At 30.7% G+C, this 25,711-nt stretch overlaps 3 protein-coding genes across 3 annotated transcripts; 2 read left to right on the forward strand and 1 right to left on the reverse strand.

Moving 5' to 3' along the window:
* Window positions 1-1,133: 1,133 nt before the first annotated feature.
* On the reverse strand, window positions 1,134-2,008 carry CABS01_04220 (uncharacterized protein; the record flags this gene model as incomplete). The annotated part of the gene is made up of 3 exons (XM_060537591.1): window positions 1,134-1,302; window positions 1,475-1,568; window positions 1,630-2,008. 3 exons carry the CDS (start codon window positions 2,006-2,008, stop codon window positions 1,134-1,136), a joined length of 642 nt encoding a protein of 213 aa, XP_060390436.1.
* Window positions 2,009-6,403: 4,395 nt separating this feature from the next.
* On the forward strand, window positions 6,404-8,075 carry CABS01_04221 (TfdA family Taurine catabolism dioxygenase TauD; the record flags this gene model as incomplete). Its single annotated transcript, XM_060537592.1, has 4 exons — window positions 6,404-6,509; window positions 6,608-6,823; window positions 7,103-7,710; window positions 7,968-8,075. 4 exons carry the CDS (start codon window positions 6,404-6,406, stop codon window positions 8,073-8,075), a joined length of 1,038 nt encoding a protein of 345 aa, XP_060390437.1.
* Window positions 8,076-25,447: 17,372 nt separating this feature from the next.
* Window positions 25,448-25,609, forward strand: CABS01_04222 (uncharacterized protein; the record flags this gene model as incomplete). The annotated part of the gene is made up of 1 exon (XM_060537593.1): window positions 25,448-25,609. A coding segment is annotated over one exon (162 nt), but the record flags the coding sequence as incomplete, so codon positions are not given.
* Window positions 25,610-25,711: the final 102 nt, after the last annotated feature.

Consider the following 25,711-nt stretch of genomic DNA (forward strand, 5'->3'; position numbering starts at 1 on the left):
TCACTACACCGCTTTGGCATCGCACACTGCACGCCAATATCTGCCTTTGCAAAACAACATCACGATGTGCCCCTTGGGAAAAAAAACTCAGAACTTTCCGCCACCGCCTTGTCGTTGCACAACCCATGCGACAATGTTCGGTGTGAGATTGTGTCAGACACAACCAAAGTGTGACAACGACCTATTCAATCTGCAGAACGTAAGTTGAAATATTTCTCAAGGTGATATGGCAGCATGTATGTTGTGACGATAACTAATATATGTTTAAGCAACCCGACAAAGTGTCTAAAAACTTGTCTGAAGACACTTTTGAGACCTGTTCTATGATTTCAAATGTTTACACCGAAGACGACGAGACGAAACTACAAGACAATCCGGAACAGCCATCAAGGTGGAAGAAATTTGCCTCAAAGAAGACCAGGAAGAGGGCGCGACTCGCAGGTCGGATTATTCTCGTTGCAGTCAACATCACGCTCGCTGTGGTGTTATGAGGTGGCTTTCTTATGATGAATCGCGATTTCACTCTAATGATTTCACTCTGATAATATGAACAGTTAAAATGGATGTTTTGTGTAGGAAGTGGAAATATACTACAGCCTGTAGAATGGGCGAACTGGCGAATGGGCATGATATCAATTAGAATCTGCAATCAGCAGTAATTAAATACTACTAGGTTTCTAACCCTGAGAGCTCTTGTCACGACTCAAGAGTGACGAGATTCTTGATGATTCTCTTACTCCATGTCTCCTGTATGAGATCTGAGGTCAACTGCCAGTATTGGGCCCTTCACGTAAACCGCCAAGGTGCTCCCGCTTCACTCACTCATCGCAAAGTATCAGATGCGGCCTCCTCAGCTTCGATGACATACAATGATTCAGTTTGTTTTTAGTCTTTTATTGGTTTTTTTTTATGGTTTTTCTTTCTTTCCTTTTTTTTCTCTCTCTGTTTTAACGTGAAAAGGGTTCCTGGGGGCTTTCGTGCGCGGGGCTATCTTGAGCAGTAACGATTTCATGGTCACTAAACTAAGTAATAGGTGGCAAACAAGTCACAAGCATTTCAATAGGTCCTTTCTCTACCCTGCCGTCAACAAATGGCGAACTTTCTCATGCTACCGATCATATCACTCCAATGCTTCAAAGCTCAGCCGATTCATCTGGTTTCTCGTCTGGCTTGAAGACCATGGCAGAAACAGTGACTCCCTGTGGAACAACCTCATCCCCCTCAATCTTGATATCTTCCAAGTTCTCGTAGCCCATGGATGCGAAAAGTGCCTTGCCCATAGTCGCTGCGATTACACCTTGCCTGACATTGTCTAATTTAGACAATTGCAGCCCCCACTGTGTGAGTTGATGGCCATGCCCTCGTCTCCAGTAGGCAGGATGTACAACTACCATCTCAAAGGTCGAATCCCCATGGAAGTACCTTTGTCCGGTTAGTCAGTCTATTCATCGCTCAGATGTCGCGGTACAAATACTTATGCTCAGCTTCTTCAGCGCGGTCGCCGAATACTTTGTAATGCTCCTCGTGTTTGTCACGATCCGGGCATGCCGGCAACTCCGGGTAGAGGTCTACGAGCTTAGTACAATTGAACTAGACTTAGCAATTCGAACCGAGGGATATCGAACATACCTAAATCATCTTGACCTTCATCAATCCGCTTTGACCCTTGCTCTAGTTTCCAGTACGCAACTCCAACGACAACCTCGTCCCCTGCATTAGGGGCTTCCCAGCCATTGTCTGTTGGGATGATAGCCTTCGTTTTCCCTGACTCCTCAGGGTCAAACTTATCGACGGCGACGAGGACAATGGAGTCGGGGCTCTTCAGGGCAGAAGCGAAACCATGACGGTAAGAGAGAATCGTGTCATTTGGGAACTTCTCATGATACGGCCGCTCCCAGTCGAATACGGGAGAATACCGGAAACCAGCTGTTGCAACAATGCCGATTCGAAGAATGTCTCGGGGCGAGGCCAAACGAAGAGCGCCGAAGGGGGGTAGTTTAGGCACCATTGTGATAGTAGACTGTATTATTCGGATACGCTTCTACCAAAGACCAGGATGTATAGTAAACAGGAATCAAGGTATCGCAGCTCATATATGGCTTTCTGCAAATTGATGCGACCAGGGAGGCTCTTCTTGATGCCTCTTATGCCGCGATCTGCAATTTGTTCATTTGAATGTGAGTTTTGGTCGGCTAGCTACGACAAGTGGCGTCACAAATAGTGAAACTGGCACGCATATGCATCCGTGTGAAGTTCGCCGGTCAGGAAATGGCATCTGATTGGGGCGTTGATTTCAGGGCGGCAGGGAGAGTGAGGACTGCATTCGCATTCGTCAGCATGCCGGGCGCCATCAGGCAGCAGGGTGGGGGTCGTCAAAAGACCAATCAGTCCCTTGTCTTGGAGGATAATGAATGTATGGCCTAAAGTTTGGCCGGTCTGGCTACTTGCAACTGCGGCTGGCAGCAGCCTGGATTGCAGCAGGCTTCAATCACACACATTGCTTGGCAGAGTGGTGTTGGCCCAACCAATCCCCACATCACTCAATAGGCCCCTCTGGAACATGCTGCAAGCCATCCTCAAAAACATCTCAATCACACGACCTTCTTTGTACTCTATCCTTGTGATACAGCCGCCATATGATTTTGACGGGTAACAAACATCCGTTTCTGTCGTAGCAGCGCGTTTTGCGACGTAACATATCGGAAGAGTACCGTCTGCAAACAAAGCGCATCGTCAGGGCAGCAGCACTACCGAGACCACCAGCAGTCCCGCTGTCGTGAGAGACAAAATGGCCTTCGATGATGATATCCTTAAACTCCACGAAACCATCGGTTTATCCGATGATGCCTTTGAACGCATCAACTTTGACGACACTCAGCAGATATGGGATTTCAACAACAATTTCCCCTTTTCCTCAGTTGCAACATCACCACCCCAAGAGCTCGATGCTTCATGTGTGTCCATTGAAGGTGTTGTTGACTTTCCTAATTCTTCATCTAACGAAGGTGAAGAGCAAGATATTCACTTTGGTTTATTGACCACGGAAGCACCCTCGTACTCTCCGAGGAGGCAACCGCAACAAAGTTGGACTCCCACAGATTCACAACTTAATGACGGCCATTCAGATTCTCATCTGTCTCAAGACCTACTCATTATTAATACACATGCAACTTCCGACGGCACGGCTCGAGGATCATTATCTTCTTCATCTTTCTTGCCGATATCGACGCCATCTGTCTCTACATCTGAAGAAAGCATGCACGTGAATGAACATAACTTGTCAGACGAGCCTGAGGGCTCACCCAAATCACCTCCAGTATGTGATGTCAGTGGAACCCTGATTAACGGTGTCAACAAAGTAATGTAGACGATAACAGCCTTCACTCTTAGAGTTGGTTGGCTTCATAATTTGCCAATGAGCTAATGGCGATTGTTCCAGATTTCTGAGCATCCACATCCAGGAGGCGTCTTCGGGGAAATTGCGGTACGGTCCGACCGTCCATCCACATTTCATGGAGACCTCATACTATCCCCGAAGCGATGCGAGTCTTCGAACCTGCCACAGCAGATACAAATATCAAGAAGCGACTCTTTACACTTCGAGATCGTGCACCAACCCAACATCAACTACCGAAGCCAAGCTCCATACTCTTGCCAGTATGACTTTGGTTTGGGAACTGAGAACAGCTCGTCAGATGACCAGCTTAGCAACGGGGACGAAGTCAGCGAACAACAAACGAGAAAGCGCCCATCATCAGATGCACAGGAACAGAAAAGCTCAAAGCAGCCACGACGACTTAAGGCATGTCTGCGGTGCCGTATGTACAAAGAAAAGGTCAGTCATCGGGCATTCCATCAACCCAAAATGGGGGCTAATTCCAGTGGCTCAGTGCGATTTTGGTGTCCCTTGCGGCCGTTGCAAGGAAGTCACAACCAAAGTCAGACGTTTCCAGCAGGTGTGCCAAAAAGTTGATCTCTCGGATGTTGTGCCTTATCGAATGGGGAATTCGCGTGCTGGCCAGAAAAACTCAGAGCAACCGAAGCTGAAATGGTCCATGGATCACCCAACTCAGCGGACTATCTACGTCTGCCAAGACTTTGAATTTCTGAACCCCGGTGACCAGCTGCCAAGACTAAAGTTAGTGTGTCGACAATTCCAAGACCGAGACCATATTCTCTACGAGCCATTCGAATCGTCTGACGGGAAAGTGACTTGGGTGAAATCCCCACCCTTTGCCTGCGTACGCACCTTTTCCCGCTTGTGTCGCAAAGCATCAATCTAATCTTTGACAGTTCTCTACCCCGAAAGTAAAAACCGCTTTGCAACAATACATACGGGAGATTCGACCCATCGCTATGAAGGATTTCAAGGCAACAATGAAGGAGGAAATCTATCTTTCTGGCATTAGTGAAGCAGAACGGTTTGCCGCCGCCCATCCCGTGTGTGAACTCCTTACCACGTGTCAACGATGAAGTCGCGCGCTAAGTAGTCTAGGACACGGTTCTTGACAAAGCTCTTGAGCTCTTCATTTGCGTGTACATCAACTTCAAGCAGCCAATCATGACGGGCGATGATACTCTCGACGTGTTGCCTGTCGACAACCCTTCTTTGCAGATCCACGGGAAGTATCCTGTGCCAACCGTGGTTGATTTCCAGCTTGATACACTGTACATTGACCACATGGCAAAGGTAATGAAAGATGTCTCGAAGCAACTCAAACATCTCATCTTTTCGAAGAATAGGATAGCCAACTGGTACGAAGTCTTTCTCACAACTTTTGTACTTATAATGGCGATCGAGCAAGTCTACATTGCACAGTTCCGGTATCTCCGTCGGACAGAAGCTGCTACAGATGTAAGGCAAGTGATAAAGCTTGTACGAGACTCAATGTAGGTTGACATAGTCTACAGGAAGTAAACATCTTTGCCACAGCAAGCGCTGTAGCAAACTATTTCATGTCTCGATGGAGAGACTCGGCGAGGAATCTCCTCTATCACTTTCGATGCGTCATGTCAGGAATGGTGCCTTTCAAGTTTGAACCATCTTACGCCTTCGCCCAAGGAATGGATACAAAACTTGACGAAGAGGCGATCGGATTTATAAAGAACATTGTTGCGATCGTTCAGTCGAGAAGTAAGATCTTCCTCCATCTTTGACACGCATTCTACCCTCTATTTGCGAGAATCTACCTGTATACCTTCAGAAACCTCTTTCAGGCATGGTCACTAGAGTTCCGCTAACAATAGGCTCGTAGAACAAGAGTTGACTGAGGTTAGAGAAAGCGACATGACCAATGGCAAGGTCAATCCTCTGTCATGGATGGCAGAGCTTTTTCTGGAATGAGATTTGTAGAAAGCTGGAGGTTGTTGGCTTCTTGGACAACGCTGAATTTTGTCACGGTGCCAAAGTCTGGCTGAAATTCAGGAGGATACCTTAGAAGTGTGAGGCTCTGTCAATTTTCCTGGTACGATATGGTGTCTCAGTCAGGCTGCACCCTGGTCTTATCTTACGTCATAGTAGTGACTTTTTTATGTGCAATGTAATGTCGGTTAGGCGAAGCATTGCGCTCAGGGCGCGGTATCAAAAAGCTCACTCCGAATACTCTACCAACACACCATCAATGTACGCCTCCTGCTTGCATGTGCGCCTCACTCCTCCTGGGACGTCAAACTCGGGATATGTCTCGTCGCCCGAGAAGCAGGCAACCACTTCTTCTGCGCATTTCGGTGTACAGAGGCGAAAGATAAGCCTCTTCTGAGCGATTGCATATGTGTAGGATGTATGTGTGACTCATGCACATGATGGCTGATGCGGCGTCTGCATAGGGTGTATATCTGCTCCAACATTCGTCCCAAAGTGACAATACAGGTGCACAAAGGGGGTCAGGTGCCGGTTACCTGCCGCTCGATTTTCTCGGCCCCGGTTTATGATTTGCTGTACCCAGCAATTGGCAGCCTCACTTCAGTTGATGATTGAAACCAAGGATGGATGAGGACTTTGAGACCTGCTCGATAGGGACGTTAGTCTAGCACACTCGTCCTCGCTTTGCTTTGGTGTGCCGTCTTCAAAGTGGAAGATAGCCAATAGACATGTCTCGGCCGTAGATTAGTTCTTTCCTCACTGGGGTCCTCATTATGCACTTCTCTTGCGGAGCTAAACGACAGCGTATCGATGCCCCGGATTCTGGAAATAATCCGAGCCTCGTTCCAAGATCTACTCCAAGTTGAAGTCTTGAATCCCGCGTAAGGTTGAAACGCATAAATACTAAGCCTCGACTTCTTCCGGAAGACTTACCTGCGGACAAGATTCCTTGATCTCTACACTCCTCTTGAGTAGCTGATCAATCTGTTTCCAGTCATGGTCAACCTTCCAACCGGGTTTCCTTTCCAGTTGTCTGGGCCAATGGCCTGGGATGGCAGCTCGTTTGCAAACCGGCCCGAGCTCTATACAGATGTCTTAACTGAAGTTGACCTGGAAGAGATCAAAGATGCAATCAAATTCTTCAAGAGTGAGTGCAACGACGGAGAGCGGTCCCATTCCATACCTTGCAAACCTATGCGGCTTGACAAGTACTCGTGCTCACTAACTCCGTATTTCTTACCTTAGAGCAAGGACTTCCACGAGGAAGCATTGATCGAACTTCCTTTCCTCTCTCGCCTGGACTATCCCAGCGCGTACAAGGCATTTCTGACATTCTTAACGACGATCGTGGGTTTCACGTGGTTCGCGGCATCGACCCGTCCCAATTCTCTGATGAGGACCACGTCTTGCTCTTTGCCGGTCTCTCCGCCCATGTTGCCAGCAACAGAGCAGGATACATCCGTGAGTATCTATCTCCCTTAGATCGGGATGAGAATCGCATACCGGGAGGCTCTTCTTCTCCTCCTTCAAAGTCTCATTGTCACTTTTTTCTTGCCTTATCTTAGCTGACAAGGCGAGAAGACCACATCAGGCATGAAAAACAGGATGAGAGTATGGGCAGCAACCTTCGACCAACGGAGCTACCTGTGAGAATGGTACGTTCAACGGGTTGAATAAGCTGTGAAATTTGCTGGACTGTCAGCTCACGGCATTTGATTTAGGAATTCCATACTGATGCAGATGCTGGTGCCATTGTGGCTCTTTTCACGGAAAGTAACTCCCAGCTCGGAGGGGAACAGTACCTTTCCAGTTTCTGGAGAGTGTACAATGCACTGGCATTGGAAGCTCCTCAGGTCATCCAAGCCTTGGCGTCGAATTGGCATTGGGAGAAACCAGACCGCAAGGACCCTAACCTCGGGAATTTGATCTACCCTCAAAGGGCTATCATCGGTCACATCGACGGTCGCGTGCAAATCAACTACGGCCGCTCCTTTGTGGCAGGACACGAGAAATACCCACTCTCAGCACAAGCGCCGCACCTAACCGATTTCCAAATATCTGCTTTGGATCTTCTCAGTAAAATGGCCGAGAAGCATGCCTTCCAACTCGACACACAGCCAGGGGACCTTCTATTTGTCAACAACCTGTCCATCATGCACGCCAGGGGGGCATTCCGGGATGGTCCAGAGTGCAACCCTCGACATGTCATGAGACTCTGGCTGCAGGACCAAGGGAGTTGGCCGGTGGCCCCAACTCTTAAATACAAGGAAGAGGTAGGAAAATGGAATGTGGCACCAGAGGATCAGAAGTTGTACGACTTGGGGGAGTGGAAGCAGACGGCGCGACCGGTACGTGTGTTGAATACTCGAGTTGGCGATAGCCACGACTAAGTGCACTCTCTTGCTCGTCTGCCGAGTTCAATTTCCTTGCTTTCAAATCCTTATCTGTCACTCATTTACTATCTTACTATCACTAGCTCAAATAAAATTCAGTAGGCACACCAAGCTCAGGGAAAAACAAGAGAGTATACGTGAACTTAGCTGCACTGGGATATTCAAATAGTCAAGCATCAATCAGTCACATAGCTAATCTGATGACAGCGTAGCTTGAGGAGTCTATTTACAGGCTTTGTTACATGTTACAGCCGTTGTTCGAAACCATCGAACACGACTGGAGGTGGTGCGACGTCGCCAATGAATCCAGTTTGCAGTGACCTGAAAATTTGAGAGCGAGCCCTGCCAATGTCCCAGCTACCTTAGCTATATACATTCCCAATCGCCATCGCTCCGAGCCTTGTCATTCGGCACTAAAGCCATAAAGTCCTTGATGAGTGCATCCTGATTCACAGATGATGCGCTTTCAGTGAGCATACGTACGTTTTCCCGTACATTTTGTTGCTGATGCACTTCGCTGATCAGACCGCTTTGTATTATGTCAATCTGCTCCGCTTTATCGATCTCGTCTTCAATTATTTGATTTGGCAATGGCGCCAGACTCACACTCAGTCGGTGAGGAGATGGCAATCCGCGGAGAATGTTATATCGGATCTGAAACCCGAGCGTCTTGCTGTTGCAAGTCTGCACCTTGCCCTTCACGCCAAAAATGGCCATCTGGTTTCAATCTGTAAGTGTGGTGGACGGAACTTCAAAAGTCGACACCTACATTGTGTCTGTTGGTTCGTGTGATATCATCTTCGACCAAGTCATAAGAATCCCATACGAGTTGACAAGAGTCCCAAAGGACTGTATTCATGCCTCCTCTTAGTACGATGGCCAGTGCAGCTCCCCGAGGATCAGGGGCTCTCATTAAACGTGTGGCAAACGCCATGGTGAGAGGTCAACCAGATCTGTCGTCTTCCCCGTATAGGTTATGACATAACTACTTCTGCAAGTAGTCGACGAAGGGCAAGGAGAGTTGCTAGCCTTGAGCTCCCGGGAGGGGAATCACCAGTTTTAAGGCTGTTGTTGCTTGTCGTAGTGAGAGGCCGAGCTTGTCACGCCCCGCATTGGAAAGAGAGACAGGCCCAGATCGATGAGAATGAAACGCAGCAGCGGTGGCGGATGGTTCGACTTCCAACGCCGGGTTCTTGCCAATATCTCTCGCCCTACGGCAGTGCGGCGACCTCTTTCGACGGCCCGACCAACGCCAAGTCCACCTCCTAAAACAGGGTTAGATTGTGTCTCGCATTTCGGTGTCCATCTGTCCACAAGAGACACCTCCAGATGGGTGCTTGGTGAGTTGGCTGCTGCTCATCTGCTATCCACGACCCACTATTTTGATTCATTGTGAAGCAGGCTGTGGAAATACCCCTTGCTGATTGATGCTCGGCGTGCCGCCATTCGCAGGTTGGGGTTACGCAACGTCAGGAATGCATTGGCGTAGGAGCTGCCAGGCCGTCATTCATATCTCGCGCACCAACGTGATTCAAACCGGGTTTACGACAAGGCGGCTAGACAACGATTGGATAAGTCACAGACGGCCAAGAATGTGACTTGGCGCATGACGCACGCGGCAATGCTCCCAGCCTGCCGCTCGGAGTCAAGAACAGCATGAGACTGGAAATGATCAAGATGCACCGAGGAATGCTCATGGTGACTTTCGCAGGCTCAGGTCCGTAAACATGCTTGAGGGAGCTATCCCGCGTTGAACTGCGCAAGCAGACGCTGCGCCTCCAATGCGCGAGTGTTAAGACGTTGAAATTGAGTAGATTGTACGGAGTACTAGCGAGCGAGCGAGGGATGGACGTACCGCTGACTCTGAGGTAGGAGAACTTCTGCTCGTCCTTGTTCCCAGCCCTATCTTCTTTGGCCAGAGTATTACCATTACCTAGTCCTGTTGGAGCTAAGCCCAACAGAGCAGAAACATAGGAGCGGGCATTCTGCAGAATCTCAGCTGTGTATCACACTGCATCTAGGTTGCGCTCTCCTGCATGTCACCCCAGTCTTCCTCCAATCAATATTACTTCGGATGTCATGGGGGCCTTTCCCCTCACACCCGAGGCGTAAGGCTAAGAAGCATCGTTTGTCAACCCTACCGAAATGGTGCATACGTTTTCTACTTACTTTTGTTACTTTTGTTACTTTTGTTACGAGTCGGTTCGGGCCCTCGGCACGTGCTCGGGTATCCGTAAGTAGAAGGTCGTTCGTTCACTGAAGGAGATATCACCGCCACTCAGTGCCACCCCTTTGCCTTGCGGATCTACTCTATCACCGATCATTCCCTTCGCGAAGATCGAGCCGACGCAATCATTGCAACTCAGAAGAATATCCGTTGGTTAGTTAGGCTAGGTTCCGGTTTATTGCGTGTCCTGGCGCTCCTGGCACTGGACCACTCTTCCTCTGCTTTCAACCCCTCCCTCGCCCCATGGAGTTTAATAATTATTAGTTTCTCGCTCTTAAGAGGCGTATTAAAGAATATATTAATAATATTATATTAATTTATTTTAAAGTTAAATTAGGTAGTTATTATTATTATAAGCCTAAAGGCCTTTATAACGAGCGTTAAAGCGTACGTATTTTATAAAAAGTTAAATAGTTATATATCCCCTTTTATATATATACGTACTTTTATTTTATAAACTTTATTATTAACGTTATATTTATAAATATATATTTATTTTAAATAATCGACCTCTTTTTATATACTAATATCCCTTAGCCTTTTTATTTTTATATTTATAATATCCTTAAGTAGCTTTTATAATTATTATAAAAAATATCTAATATTATTAAACTTCTTTAATAAGCTTTAAAAATTAATTTTAATAAGTCGTAGTTTTTAAACTCTTTTAAAGCGCTCTAAATAGGTTTTATAAACTACTCTTTTTATTACTTAGTAAAATATTATATATCTTATATTATTTTTCTCTATAGCTTTTTACTAATTAAATATAAAAATAAAAATAAAATAATCTTAATAATAGTTATAATAATTGCCGTTTTTAATATTTAAATATAAGAGCGTTATAAAAATATTATTATTAAAGTATTATAAAGGTTTATAAGCCCGATTTAAATATTTAAGACTTAATAAAACTATACTTAGTACTTAATAAAGTAGTTTTTATAAGCCTTATTCTTATATAATAATAAAGATTTATTATAAAAGTTCTTTATTAACGTCGATTTTAATATTAAGAATTATCTTTTTATAATTAGTACCTCGTTTATTACGTATTTTAGTATTTTATTAAGAGCTATTAAAAATTAAAAGCTTAAGAACTTTTATAATATATATAAGCACTTATAAAAAGAACTATAAGCTACGTAGAGCTATTTATAACTTAATTATTATATTCTCTTTTTTACTCCTATTTCTAAGCTTATATAAGAAAGTCATTTTAAGAGTTAATAATAATAATAAAACTATATTAGCCTCTTTAGCCTTATTAACTATATTTTAAAATACGTTTATTAATTACTTCGTATCTTAAATAATTAGAAATTTAATAATAATACTATTTCTAACTATAAAATTATTTTAAATATTATTATTTTAAAAGTCTAAATCTACTTCCCTAAGTACTTAAACTAACTTATTATTAATATTAAAAAGTTCTTATATCTTTTAAATTACTAAATTTATTTATTTATTTATAATAACTTATTCCTTATATATAAAATTATGAAAGACTTTTTTATTAAACTTAATATTTTTTATAATAAGTACTTACTCGAGTATAAGTACTTGGACCCTATATAAGTTATACGTTTTTAATATATATTTAACTAAGTATTTTATATATTTATAAAAAAGTATTTTAAACTCTTTTTAATATATACCCCTCTTATAATCCTTATAAAAAGGGTATACTTAGTAACTATATACGTAAAAGTTATTAAGATACGGGGTAATTAGTTTAGAATTCTATACTTAATAACCCGTTTATTATTAATATTAATACTACTTTTATTAATTAATTTTTATTATAATAAGTAAATCTTTTTTTAGCCTTTTTTAAAATAATATTATAAATAAAAATTATTATTAATATTATTTTATTTTATAAATTTATAAAGAGGTTTATAAAAAAACGCATTTTATAAGCTTTAATAATTATAAATTAACTTACTTTTTTAGTATTACTTACGGGTTCTTTTATATATAAAAATAAAAGTTCTATTTTAATTTTTAGTTCGTTATATTACGTTTTATATACGTATTTAACGTTTATAATTAAGAGGGTAGTTTAATTATTATTTTTAAAAAAAATAAATTAGAGTCCTTTTATTACGACCTAATACGCATAGTAAGGCTAGGGCCCCGCCCTACGGGACTTGCGGTAGCTACTATACTATATATATAAAAATACGGATATAAGGTAACTCTTCTCAGAATAAAAGAACTATAAATAAGTTATATAACTATAATTATATAATAAAATAAAAAACAAACGCCTATAAATAAGTAGGATAAACGATTATAAATAAATAAAATAAATAACCGTTCGGTAAATAGTTAAATAATAATAAATAAGAACGCTATAAAGAATATATTTAAAAATAAAACTTATATATAATATAGACTTAAGCCGGGCTTAAAAATAAACTTTTTATAGCTTTTTTAATAATTAACTTAGTATTAAATTTTATAATTACTTTTAATTATTTTTATTAAAAACCCCTTTTAATAAGACTATAATTAATTATTAAAGCCTTATTTATTTTATAACTTATAAATATAGTTTTAAAAAAGCTATTTATAATTACGATACTATTTATTTAGTATTCGTAGCCTTAATTTCTATTAATATACTTATTATAACTAACTAGCTATAATACTTTAATTACTCCTATTTAATAAGTTTATTTTATAAAAAAATTAATTAAATAGTACGAATATATTAACCGCTAGTAATAATAATATAGCATAGCTTATTAAAGTAGCCGTACTTATTATTTAATAATTATATAATATAATATTTAAACTTAAGAACGAGAATAAGTAACTTTATACTTAGTTTATAGCGCCCCGACCTCCTTTAGTACTTAGAGCTAAGTATTCTAAACTAGAACTTTATAATAGGTCCCTAAATACTTTTTAAAAATTCCTTACTTAAACTAAGGCCTATTTATATTATTATAAAACCTCTTTTATTATTAAAACTAATAAAGTTTATTATATAGCTTTATTTTTTTAAAAAAAATACCCTCGCTTAGTTTAAACCTTTTATAAAAAACTACCTCAAAAACGAACGTAATATTTAGGACGAAAATATTAAAAAAATCTTTAATAATTATAATAAGTTCGAAAAAAAACTTAAAAAAACTTTTAGTAACCCTAATAAAGAACGAATTACTAAATAAAAGCTTATAACCCTTATATAAAAAGGGTTAGCTAGTAAATATATATTAGAATTTAAATAAATTATTTCTAAACTTAATTAGAGTAATAAGGTATTTATAGTAGCCTTCTATCGTAGCTTAAAAAAAGAAATTAAAGATAACCTCTTTTAATAAGACTAACTAAATAAGCTCTATAATTATATTAATATAATAATTAAGATTAATAATCGACTTTATAAATAACGCTTTAAATAAAAAAAATAGAGTACTTAAAATAACCGAGCTAAACTTAATAATAAACGTAAGTATAAATTAATAACTATTATAATAGGGTATTATAACGGACTAATAGACCTTAGTATTATTAAAAAGGAATAACCTCGCTAAAAAAAGGACTTTAAGTACTATAACTATAATAAACTAAAATATATAACTAGAAACTACCGATAACCTAAGCATATTTAATACTAACCTATCCTAAAAAAGCGAGCTAATATTATAAATAAAGAAGTTCTTTATAAATAACTCTTATAAACGACTTATTATAACGATAACTATTTTACTTATTAAAATAATAAGGAATAAATAAGATAGTATTTAAAATAACTTAAAAATAAGGAGTAATCCGGATACGATATTATATTATTTATTAGAACCTTAGTAATAATAATAAAAGAAAAAAAAATACCCGCTTATTAACCCTATACTTTTAAAAAAAATAATATTAAATATATTATTACGCTTTTTTAAATTTATAAAAATATAAAAAAAAAAGCTAAAACGGACTTTATTATAAAGGATATACTTTACTTTTTTAAAGAACGGATTAAATAAAGACTCCTAGTTAATATAAAAAAATAGCTCCTTAAGTTTACAAAAAGAGGACCTAATATAAAAAAAAATATAAATAGTTTTATTTATATAGTATAATAAAACTATATAAACTAAAAATAACTTATTAAGACTAAAAAAGTATTTAATTTAAATAAAATCCTAACTAAGTCTATTTATATAATACGATAAATAAACGGTAATAAAAAATTTATTTATAAGGTTAAAAAATAGCTTAAAAACCTCGTATATAAGGATAAGATCGAAATAATTAAGAGACCGACTCTTAATTTCGGAGTTATAAAAAAAAGAAATTAATTTTAACCTTAAAAAAGAAAAAAATATTAAAATAAGAACTAGTTTTTTTTATTTTAATAAAATAAAATTACTTTATAATTCGGACGAACTTCGTAACGTCGCCTAACGACGTACTTAAATAGAGATTAATTATAAAGTACTATTTAGCGTTAATAATATTAACTTTAAAAAAGATAATAACGAACTATAGTATAAATATATTTATTTACTCAAGGATAACTAAACTATTTAGTTCTATAGAACTAGAGAACGTAAAAAAGTTATAATAACCCCCTATATAAATAAAAACTACTCTCTACTTAACTCCGAAAATCCTTTTTATAAAGAATTATTTCAAGTAAAATATCTAAATAATAAATACCTCCGGTACCTTATATATAAATAAAATAGCCGTTTTTACTTACGAAGACGTAATAATAAACTTATTAAAAATATTTATATAAAAAACTAACTACTTAGTTAAATATTACTAAGCTTTAATAATAATAATAAAGTAATATTTAGCCTAGACCCTAGCTTTCTTATAAAGTACTTTAATAATAAATATATAAAATAAAAAGATTATAAATATAACTAATATTAAATCTATTATATTAAAAAGGCTAAGGTATAAAGGGAATACTAAAAGAGATATAAATAAAAGAACTATCCGAAAAAGTAAATAATAAAAAACTAAAAAAGCTAATTACGAAAGAACGATAAAAAGTAAAAATAAAAAAAAGTTCTTATATATAACTAAATAACATAACGACGCATACTTATAAATTAACTTCGATATTTATAGATAAGAACTAAACGCTATTATTAATAATAATATATAAAAAACTTATATTTTATTAAAAATAGTAAATAAACTTAATTTATTATAAATATAAAAAGATAACCTATATTAATTATAAATAGTAAAAAGAGAACGAGTTAACTATAACTATAAATATATTAATTAAGAGACCGTATACCTCTCGATATATATTAATAATTAATAAGAATAACTATAGTATAATATTATAAAAATTAAAAATATTAATATTATCCTAGGGATCTCGTAATTACGAAAGTATAACCTATAGATAAATTAGATTATTAACTAGGTTTTTAGGGAAGATTTAGTTATTAAACGATTTAAAAAAAAAAAGGGTTTAAACGGATTTTTAATAACTTTTAAAAAATAAGAATAAATATAATATATAGCTTTTATTAAAATAGTAAAAAGCTTTAGAAAGTTTATATATAGTACTAACGATTAAGGATCGTAATAACTCTAAACTATACCTAAAGAATACTAAATATATATAAAACTATTTATAGAACCCAAAAAAATAAAATTACTAAAATATAATAACTAGGATATAAAAATCGAACTTAAAAAAAGAATATAACCTAGGTTCTACTTAATATACTTAATAAACTAAAAAGAATAAGAGTATTTTAACGAATATATTAATAAAAAACTTAAAAAAGGATATATTTAACCGTCGAATTCTCTTATAAAATTCCCCTTATTCTTTATATTAAAAAAGGGTAAAAAATTAAAACTTATTATTAATTATAAAAGACTTAATAAAATTATAAAAAAGAATTACTATCCTTTATTACTTATTACCGAGCTTAGAGATTTATTTTATAAAGCTAATTAGTTTATTATTATAAATCTTAAAAAAGTATTTAACTAGATTCGAATTAAAAAAAGAGATAAATAAAAAACAGTATTCCGAACTTATAAAGGACTTTTTAAATACCTCGTTATACCCTTCGGACTTATTAATACTCTAATAACTTTTTAAATAATAGTTAACTACGTACTCCGGAAATACGTTAATATTTTTATTATTATTTATATTAATAATATTCTTATTTTCTCCCCTAACTTTAAAATATATAAAAAGTATATTTATATAATATTTTAAAAACTTTAGGACGCTAAGCTATATACTAAACTTTCTAAGTACGAGTTCTATATATAAAAAGTAAACTTTTTTAAATATACTATTATATTAAAATAAATTTATATATAAGTATTAAAAATAAAAATAGTTAAGGACTAGCTTATATTACAAAACGTTAAAAACGTATAGAAATTCTTAAAATTTATTAACTTTTATTAATAATTCCTTAAAAACTATACTAATATAGTTAGACTTTTTAATAATTTAATGTAAAAGGATAACCTATTTATTTAGGATCCTAAGTACGAAAAAGTATTTATTAAAGTTAAGAATATAGTCGTCTCCGAACCGGTTATTATAATCCTAGACCCCTAAAAACTTTTTAAAATTAAAACTAACGCTTTAAACTTTATTATAAAAATAGTCTTAAAATAATAAGATAAGTAAAAAAAGCTTTACTTATATTACTTCTACTTTAAAATATTCTATAAAGTAGAATTAAATTAGTAAATCTATAATAAAGAACTAATAATAATTATTAAGGTATTTCGAGAATAGAGACTATAGTTATCTAGAACTAAGTATAAAATTATAATTTATATAAACTATAAGAACCTTATAAACTTTATAACGAATAAGAATCTAAATAAACGATAAGTTAAATAGAGCGAATTCCTATTTAAATATAACTTCTAAATTATTTATTAAAAAGGTTTAAAAAATAATAAAGTAAACGCTCTTAGTAAAAAACCTAATTATAAAGTCGTAGTCCTTAAAAAAATATAAGTTATTTTTAAGTAAGAAAAGGACGGTAGCTTTATATTAATTATAAAGCTTTTTATAATAGTTAAAAGGATTAATACTAGCCTAATTAAAAGAATAACCCCTAAACTTATTATAAAAATTTATAATATACCGGTATATAGTTACTAAGGAGTTATTAAAACGTAAAAACGAATTTATTAATATTATAATAAATCCGCTATATATACTAAAATTATAAAAATAATTAAGGACTGCGCGACTTATAAAAAAAATAAAAATAGCCTATATAAGCTTTATAGCGAGCTATAACTATTATAACTATTAATAAAAACATAGTAATTAATTATATAGGACTTTATTATTAAACTACTAAAGTCTAAAGAACTATTTACTAAAGTATAATATAATAGTATTTTAGTTATAATCGACTGACTTACTAAATTTACGTACTTTATTCCTTATAAAGAATTTAGTATAGTAAAAAACTTAATATACGTATTTACTAAGGTTATACTCTCGAACTACGGCTTACTAAAAAAAATCATTTTTAATAAAAATAAACTATTTACTTCAAAGTTTTAAAAATCTCTAATTTCGTAACTTAATACAAATTATAAACTATTAATATTATTTTACCTATAAACTAATAAATAAATAAAAAGGATTAACTAAATCTTCGAAACGTACTTTCGTTATTATATAAACTATAACTAAGATAATTAAGTAGTACTCTTATTAATAGCTTAGTTCGTATATAATAATATAATTAGTAAAAGTATAAGAGAATCCCCGTTTTACTTTAACTACGGATTCTAGTTAATAATATATAAAAAAGTATAATAAAGACTATAAGCTATAAAAATTATAATAAATATAAATAAACTTAAAGAAATTTATAAATAAGCCTTACTAAACTTCGAGTTTATATAATAGTATATAAAAAAAAATACGGATAGATTAAGGATTAAAGGACTATTTTTAAAAGAGAGGGATAGTACTTATCTCTTTTATTATAATATTAAAACGAAATAACTAAGTAATAAATTAGATTATAAAAAACTTAGACTTTTCGAAATTATTAAAAAAGTCTTACTAATTAATTACGAATTAAAACTACTAAATACGATATAATACTATCCTATTTTCTATATTTTATTACTTAAACCTATATTAAGAGGCTTATATATAAAAAATTATATTATTATTAAACTAAACTAATTAAAATATAAAATTAAATAAATTATTAATTATAGAGTTAAGAATAAAATATAAGAATTCCTTATTAAATAAAAAAACTACGAATATAAAAAAAATATATAAGAACTTATTACGAACCTCTAGAACTCCTAATAACTTCTTAAAAAGTATTAAAATTAAAATTAAATTTAAAACTCCTAGCTATTATAACGTCCTAATTAATAATTTTAAAAATATTATTAACTTATATTTTATAGGCCGCTAAGGAAGTATTTTTAAAACCCTTAAAAAACTCTTTTAATATAATTTAACTTTTTTTAAATACTATTTGTTTTTAAGAACGAAAACGCTCTAACTTAAATAACGACTTATTTAACTTAGCCTAAGTTTATTAATAAGCCTTAGCCTTTTTTTATAACTCTATAACCCTTTTTTAAAACCGTAACTTTTCTATTTCTTTTTTATAATTAAAACGATTAAACTCCGTTACTAATTAACTAATTATACTTAATTAGCTAGATTTAATAAATAAAAACGTAATATTTATAAGTATAAATAGCGTTAGTAGACGTATTATATAAAATACTTAAATAATAGTATATTTTATAAATTTTAAAATTAAAAAAAACTAAATAACGGACCCCTCGTAAGTAATAATTTAAATAAGGTATTATTTCTATACTTTTATTAAAAAAACGAATAATACGTAATAATTTATAACGAGACGTAGCTATTAAAAATTTCGATTTTTTAATTCGACCTAATATCGTATTAGTATATTTTAAAAAAATACTTAACAATTCCTTAACCTAGGAATAGACGACCTATTTATAAGCTTAAAAAACTAGATTTTTAAAAAGAGAAGCTAATATTACGACTTAATACGTATAATAAGGCTAGGGCCCTGCCCTATAGGACTTATAGCGATTATTATATTATATATATAAAAATACGGATATAAAATAACTCCTCTCGGGATAAAAAAACTATAAATAAGTTACGTAACTACGATTATATAATAAAATAAAGAACGGACGCTCGTAAATAAGTAAAACGGATAATTATAAATAAATAAGATAAATAACTATTTAATAAATAATTAGATAATAGTAAATAAGAACGCAATAAAAAATATATTTAGAAACGAGATTTATATATAATATAAACTTAAACCGGGCTTAAAAATAGACTTTTTATAGTTTTTTTAATAATTAACTTAATATTAGATTTTATAATTACTTTTAGCTATTTTTATTAAAAACCCTTTTTAATAAGACTACGATTAATTATTAAAGCCTTACCTATTTTACGACTTATAGATATAGCTTTAGGGAAGTTATTTATGACTACGATATTATTTATTTAGTATTCGTAGCCTTAACTTTTACTAATATACTTATTATAACTAGCTAGCTGTAATACCTTTTTAATAATAAATCGCTACCTTAAGGCTTTATAATACGAAAAGTACTTCTTTTTTTATTTTAATTTAAAAAAAAAAACCCCTAAGCTATTTATTATATTTATTAAAAACTATAAATATATATTATTATTTATTAAAAAATAGTTTAAAACAAAAAAGATCTTAGTATATATAGTACTATAATTATAAGGCCTTTTTTAAAAGTAGTCTTTTTAAAACTATTATCTTACTATTAGATAATATATATATTTTATACTTAATTTATAATAAAAGTTTAATATATATACCTCGAGTCTTCCCTCCAATAGAGCAATTTACTAGGGCCGTACTATATATTATATATTAGGGAAAACTAAGTATATTACGCTCTATACTTAATTACTAATTAAAATAGCTCTCGACCTTTTCTTATAGTCTTCTAAGTTCTAGCTATTTAAAAAATAAGCTATACTTATTTTAATATATATAAAACCTCTTAGTACTAACTTACGTAAATAATTAAATCCCGTATTATATACTCTTTTTTATTAAAAATTAAAAAGCCCTTTATATATTCTTTTATATTTATAATATAGCTTATATTAAAGGGATTTTTAGCTTTATAAAATATAATTTCTAAGCTAATATTAATATACTAAATTTTAATATCTATATTAACCTAGTTATTTATAATATTCGTACTATTATTTAACTAAATTCTATATTATTAAAAAGTACTTTACGAATCCTTAAGTATATTTATATTAATTATAATAGTTATAGTATTAAGCTAGTTAAAGAGGGTACTTAGCCCGAGAGAAGTAAACTTATTAACGAGTATTTTTAAAATAAGTTCTTATTAAAGTAGTAGTTTATATATTAATAAGTTTATTTAGTAAATTTATTTAATAAATTTATTTAGTTTAAATAGAGCTTTAGGTAATATTAAAAACGATAAAGATAAAAAGAATTTTTATAAGCTCTAAAAAGTAGTAAATATTAGCCTATTTAACCCCTTTTTTAAAAACCTCTATATTATTATTAAAGTTTAGAACCTCTATAATTAAGGGCTATTTCTAATTATTATAACTAATTATTATAACTAATTATTACGGCTAATTTTTATTATTAACTTTTTTAACTGGCGCCGCTATAATAGCTTACTTATCTTAAATTATATAACGGTTTTTATATTAAAATTATTATATTACGTTAAGTATGTACTTAGGGTATATTATACGTATTATATAGTTAAAAAGTATACCGTATAATATAATTTCCTTTAAAAGCGTAATCCCGTTAAGGTCGATCTTTTGCGCTTATAAAGTTAGAAAAAAAAACTATTATATACCTCGAGTCTTATATAATAATTAATAAAAAGTATTAAGTCCGAGATAACCTATTTTAAAATACTAAAAGAGCGTATTATTAGACCTCTTATAAGTACGTTAATATAAGTAATAGAATTTTCTATAACTAATTAATAATATAATACTAATTAAGCTTTATAGAATACGCCTAAGGTTTATAAAAAAAGAATAGGATTAAAAGAGGTTATATTTAAAAAAAACTAAATTATTTTTTTAAATAAGCTACTTTTTAATAATATTCTTATAAAGCGTTCCTTATTATAAAATATAATCTAGACCCTAAAACTAAAATACGCTTTTATTTAATAAAATTTCTAAAACTATATTAATATGAAATCCCTTAATATAAGTAACGTTTTAAAACTTTAAATCGTACGTTCCCTTCCCCTTAAGTCTATTTAAAACGCCCTTTATAATATAAATACTATATATAATAATAAGTAATATAATAGTTCTTAATTGAATATAATCGTTATTACTTAATAATACATAACTTTTAAATTTAAATAAGCTTTTATTATTAACTAAATATATTATCTTAGGGATTAATATACGGGCGTTATAAATTAATATATGGGCGTCGCTCTTATACGGGCGTTACTATTCTACTTTTTAATTAGTTTAAAAAGAATTATTAATATAATTAAATTCTATTAAATATTTATAAAATATCCTAAGCCTTTATTCCTTTACTCCTTTTATATTTAAATTATATTATTAAACCTTAAAATTTAATTTATAATATTTATTTATAATAGCTTTTATAATTAGAGTTAAAAACGTTCCCTAGGGCTAATTTTAAAATAATACCCTTATTAAAAAACTTCCCCTTTTATAAAAGTAATTATTAATTAATTACGGCCTCTTTATTACGACCTAATACGTATAATAAGGTTAGGGCCTCGCCCTATAGGACCTACGGTAGCTACTATACTATATATATAAAAATACGGATTTAAAATAACTCCTCTCGGAGCGGAAAAACTATAAATAAGTTACGTAATTATAATTATATAATAAAATAAATAATAAATACTCGTAAATAAATAAAATACATAATCGTAAATAAATAAGACGGACGACTATTTAGTAAATAATTAAATAATAATAAATAAGAATATTATAAAAAATATATTTAAAAACGAGACTTATATATAATATAAACTTAAACCGGGCTTAAAAATAGACTTTTTATAACTTTTTTAATAATTAACTTAGTATTAAATCTTATAATTACTTTTAGCTATTTTTATTAAAAACCCCTTTTAATAAGCTTATAATTAATTATTAAAGCCTTATTTATTTTATAATTTATAAATATAGTTTTAAAAAAGCTATTTATAATTATAATACTATTTACTTAGTACTCGTAATTTTAACTTTTATTAATATACTTATTATAACTAGCTAGTTATAATACTTTAATTACTCCTATTTAATAAGTTTACTTTTTAAGAAACTAACTAAATAACACGAATATATTAACTATTAATAATAATAATACGGCGTAGCTTATTAAAATAGTTATACTTACTATTTAATAATTATATAGTATAATACTTAAATTTAAAAATAAAAATAAATAATTTTATATTTAGCTTATAGCGCCCCGACCTCTTTTAATACTTAGAACTAAGTACCCTAAATTAGAACTTTATAACGAGTCCCTAAATACTTTTTAAAGATTCCTTACTAAAACTAAGGCCTATTTATATTATTACGGAACCTCTTTTATTATTAAAATAAATAAAGTTTATTACGTAGTTTTATTTTTTAAAAAGGATACTTTTATTTAGTTCGAACTTTTTATAAAAAACTATTTTAAAAACGAACGTAATATTTAAAATAAAAATACTAAAAAGATTTTTAATAATTATAATAAGTTCGAAAAAAGATTTAAAAAAACCTTTAATAACTTTAATAAAGAACGAATTATTAAATAAAAGCTTATAACCCTTATATAAAAAAAGTTAGTTAGTAACTATATTTTTAAATTTAAATAGATTATTTTTAAGCTTAATTAGGGTAATAAAATATTTATAATAGCCTTTTATTATAGCCTAAAGAAAAAAGTTAAGAATAACCTCTTTTATTAGGACTAACTTAATAAACTCTATAATTATATTAATATAATTATTAAAATTAATAATCGACTTTATAAACGACGTTTTAAATAAAGAAAATAGAATACTTAGAATAACTAAGCTAAACTTAATAATAAATATAAATATAAACTAATAACTATTATAATAGGGTATTATAATAAATTAATAAATCTTAGTATTATTAAAAAAGAATAACCTCGCTAAAAAAAGGATTTTAAGTATTATAATTATAATAAACTAGAATATATAGCTAGAGATTATTAATAACCTAAGCGTATTTAATACTAACTTATTTTAAAAAAACGAGCTAATATTATAAATAAAAAAACCCTTTATAAGTAACTCTTATAAACGGCTTATTATAATAATAATTATTTTACTTATTAAAATAATAAAAAATAAATAGGATAGTACTTAAAGCGACCTAAGAATAAAGAACGATTTAATATTATATTATCTATTGGGACCTTAGTAATAGTAATAAAAAAAGAAATATCTACTTACTAACCCTATATTTTTAAAAAGAATAATATTAAATATATTACTACGCTCTCTTAGATTTATAAAAATATAAAAAGAAAGGCTAAGATAGACCTTATTATAAAAAATATACTTTATTTTTTTAAAGGACGAATTAAGTAAAAACGCTTAGTTAATATAAAAGAGTAGCTTTTTAAATTTAAAAAAAAAGGACCTAATACTAAAGAAATTATAAGTAGCCTCGTTTATATAGTATAACGAAATTATATAAACTAAAAATAATTTACTAAGTCTAAAAAAGGACTCGATTTAAATATAATTCTAACTAAGTCTATTTATATAATACGAAAAGTAAATAGTAATAAAAAATCTATTTATAAAGTTAAAAAATAACTTAAAGACTTCTTATATAAAAATAAAATCGAAATAATTAAGAAATTAACTCTTAACTTCGGAATTATAAAAAAGAGAAAAATTAATTTTAATTTTAAAAATTTTTTTTAAAATAGGAACTAGTTTTTTTTATTTTAATAAAATAAAATTACTTTATAATTTAGATAAACTTTATAACGTTACTTAATAACGTATTTAAATAGAGATTAATTATAAAGTACTACTTAGTATTAATAATACTAGTTCTAAAGAGAACGACGATAAATTATAGTATAAGTATATTTATTTATTTAAAAATAACTAAACTATTTAGTTCTATAAAATTAAAGAACGTAAAAAGGTTATAATAACCCCCTATATAAATAAGAATTACTCTTTATTCAACCCCGAAAACCCCTTTTATAAGGAATTATTTTAGTTAGAATACTTAAATAATAAATATTTTTAGTACTTTATATATAAATAAAATAGTTACTTTTACTTATAAAAATACGATAATAAGCTTATTAAGGATATTTATATAAAAAATTAACTACTTAGCTAGATATTACTAAGCTTTAATAATAATAATAAAATAATATTTAGCTTAGACCTTAGCTTTTTTATAAAATACTTTAATAGCGAATATATAAAATAAGAAAACTATAAGTATAACTAATACTAAGTTTATTATATTAAAAAAGCTAAGGCTTAGAGAGAATAATAAGAACTACGTAAATAAAGTATTTAATAAAAAAAACGTATATTAAAAAACTAAAAAAGCTAATTATAAAAAAATAATAAAAAATAAAAGTAAGAAGAAAGGTCTTATATATAACTAAATAATATAACGACGCATACTTACGAATTAATTTCGATATTTATAAACGAGGATTAAATACTATTATTAATAATAGTATATAAAAAAGTTATATTTTATTAAAAATAGTAAATAAACTTAATTTATTATAAGTATAAAAAGATAACTTATATTAATTATAGATAATAAAAAGAGAACGAGTTAACTACGACTATATATATATTAATTAAAAAACCGTATACCTCTTAATATATATTAATAATTAATAAAAGTAATTATAATATAATATTATAAAAATAAGAAATATTAACGTTATTTTAAGAATTTTATAATTATAAAAGTATAATTTATAAATAAATTAGATTATTAACTAGGTCCTCTAAAAAGATCTAATTACTAAACGACTTAAAAAAAAGGGTTTAAACGGATTTCTAAAAACTCTTAAAAAATAAAAATAAATACGATATATAGCTTTTATTAAAATAATAAAAAGCTCTAAAAAGTTTATAACTAGTACTAACGATTAAGGATTATAATAACTTTAAATTATACTTAAAAAATATTAAATATATATAAAACTATTTATAAAACTTAAAAAAATAGGATTACTAAAATATAGTAACTAAAATATAAAAATCGAGTTTAAAAAAAGGATATAACCCGGGTTCTATTTAATATATTTAATAAATTAAGAAAAATAAAAGTACTTTAATAAATATATTAATAAAAAACTCGAGAAAGGATATATTTAACTATCAAATTCTCTTATTAAATTCCCTTTATTCTTTATATTAAAAAAGGGTAGAAAATTAAAACTTATTATTAATTATAAAAGACTTAACGAAATTATAAAAAAGAATTATTACCCCTTATTACTTATTATTAAGCTTAGAAATCTATTTTATAAAACTAATTAGTTTATTACTATAGATCTTAAAAAAATATTTAACTAAATTCGGTTTTAAAAAAAAATAAGTAAAGAATAGTATTCTAAACTTATAAAGGACTTTTTAAATATC

The sequence above is a fragment of the Colletotrichum abscissum genome (genome assembly GCF_030869225.1).
Source record: "Colletotrichum abscissum strain IMI 504890 chromosome Unknown Scaffold_8.1, whole genome shotgun sequence".
In the NCBI taxonomy this organism is placed as follows: domain Eukaryota; kingdom Fungi; phylum Ascomycota; class Sordariomycetes; order Glomerellales; family Glomerellaceae; genus Colletotrichum; species Colletotrichum abscissum.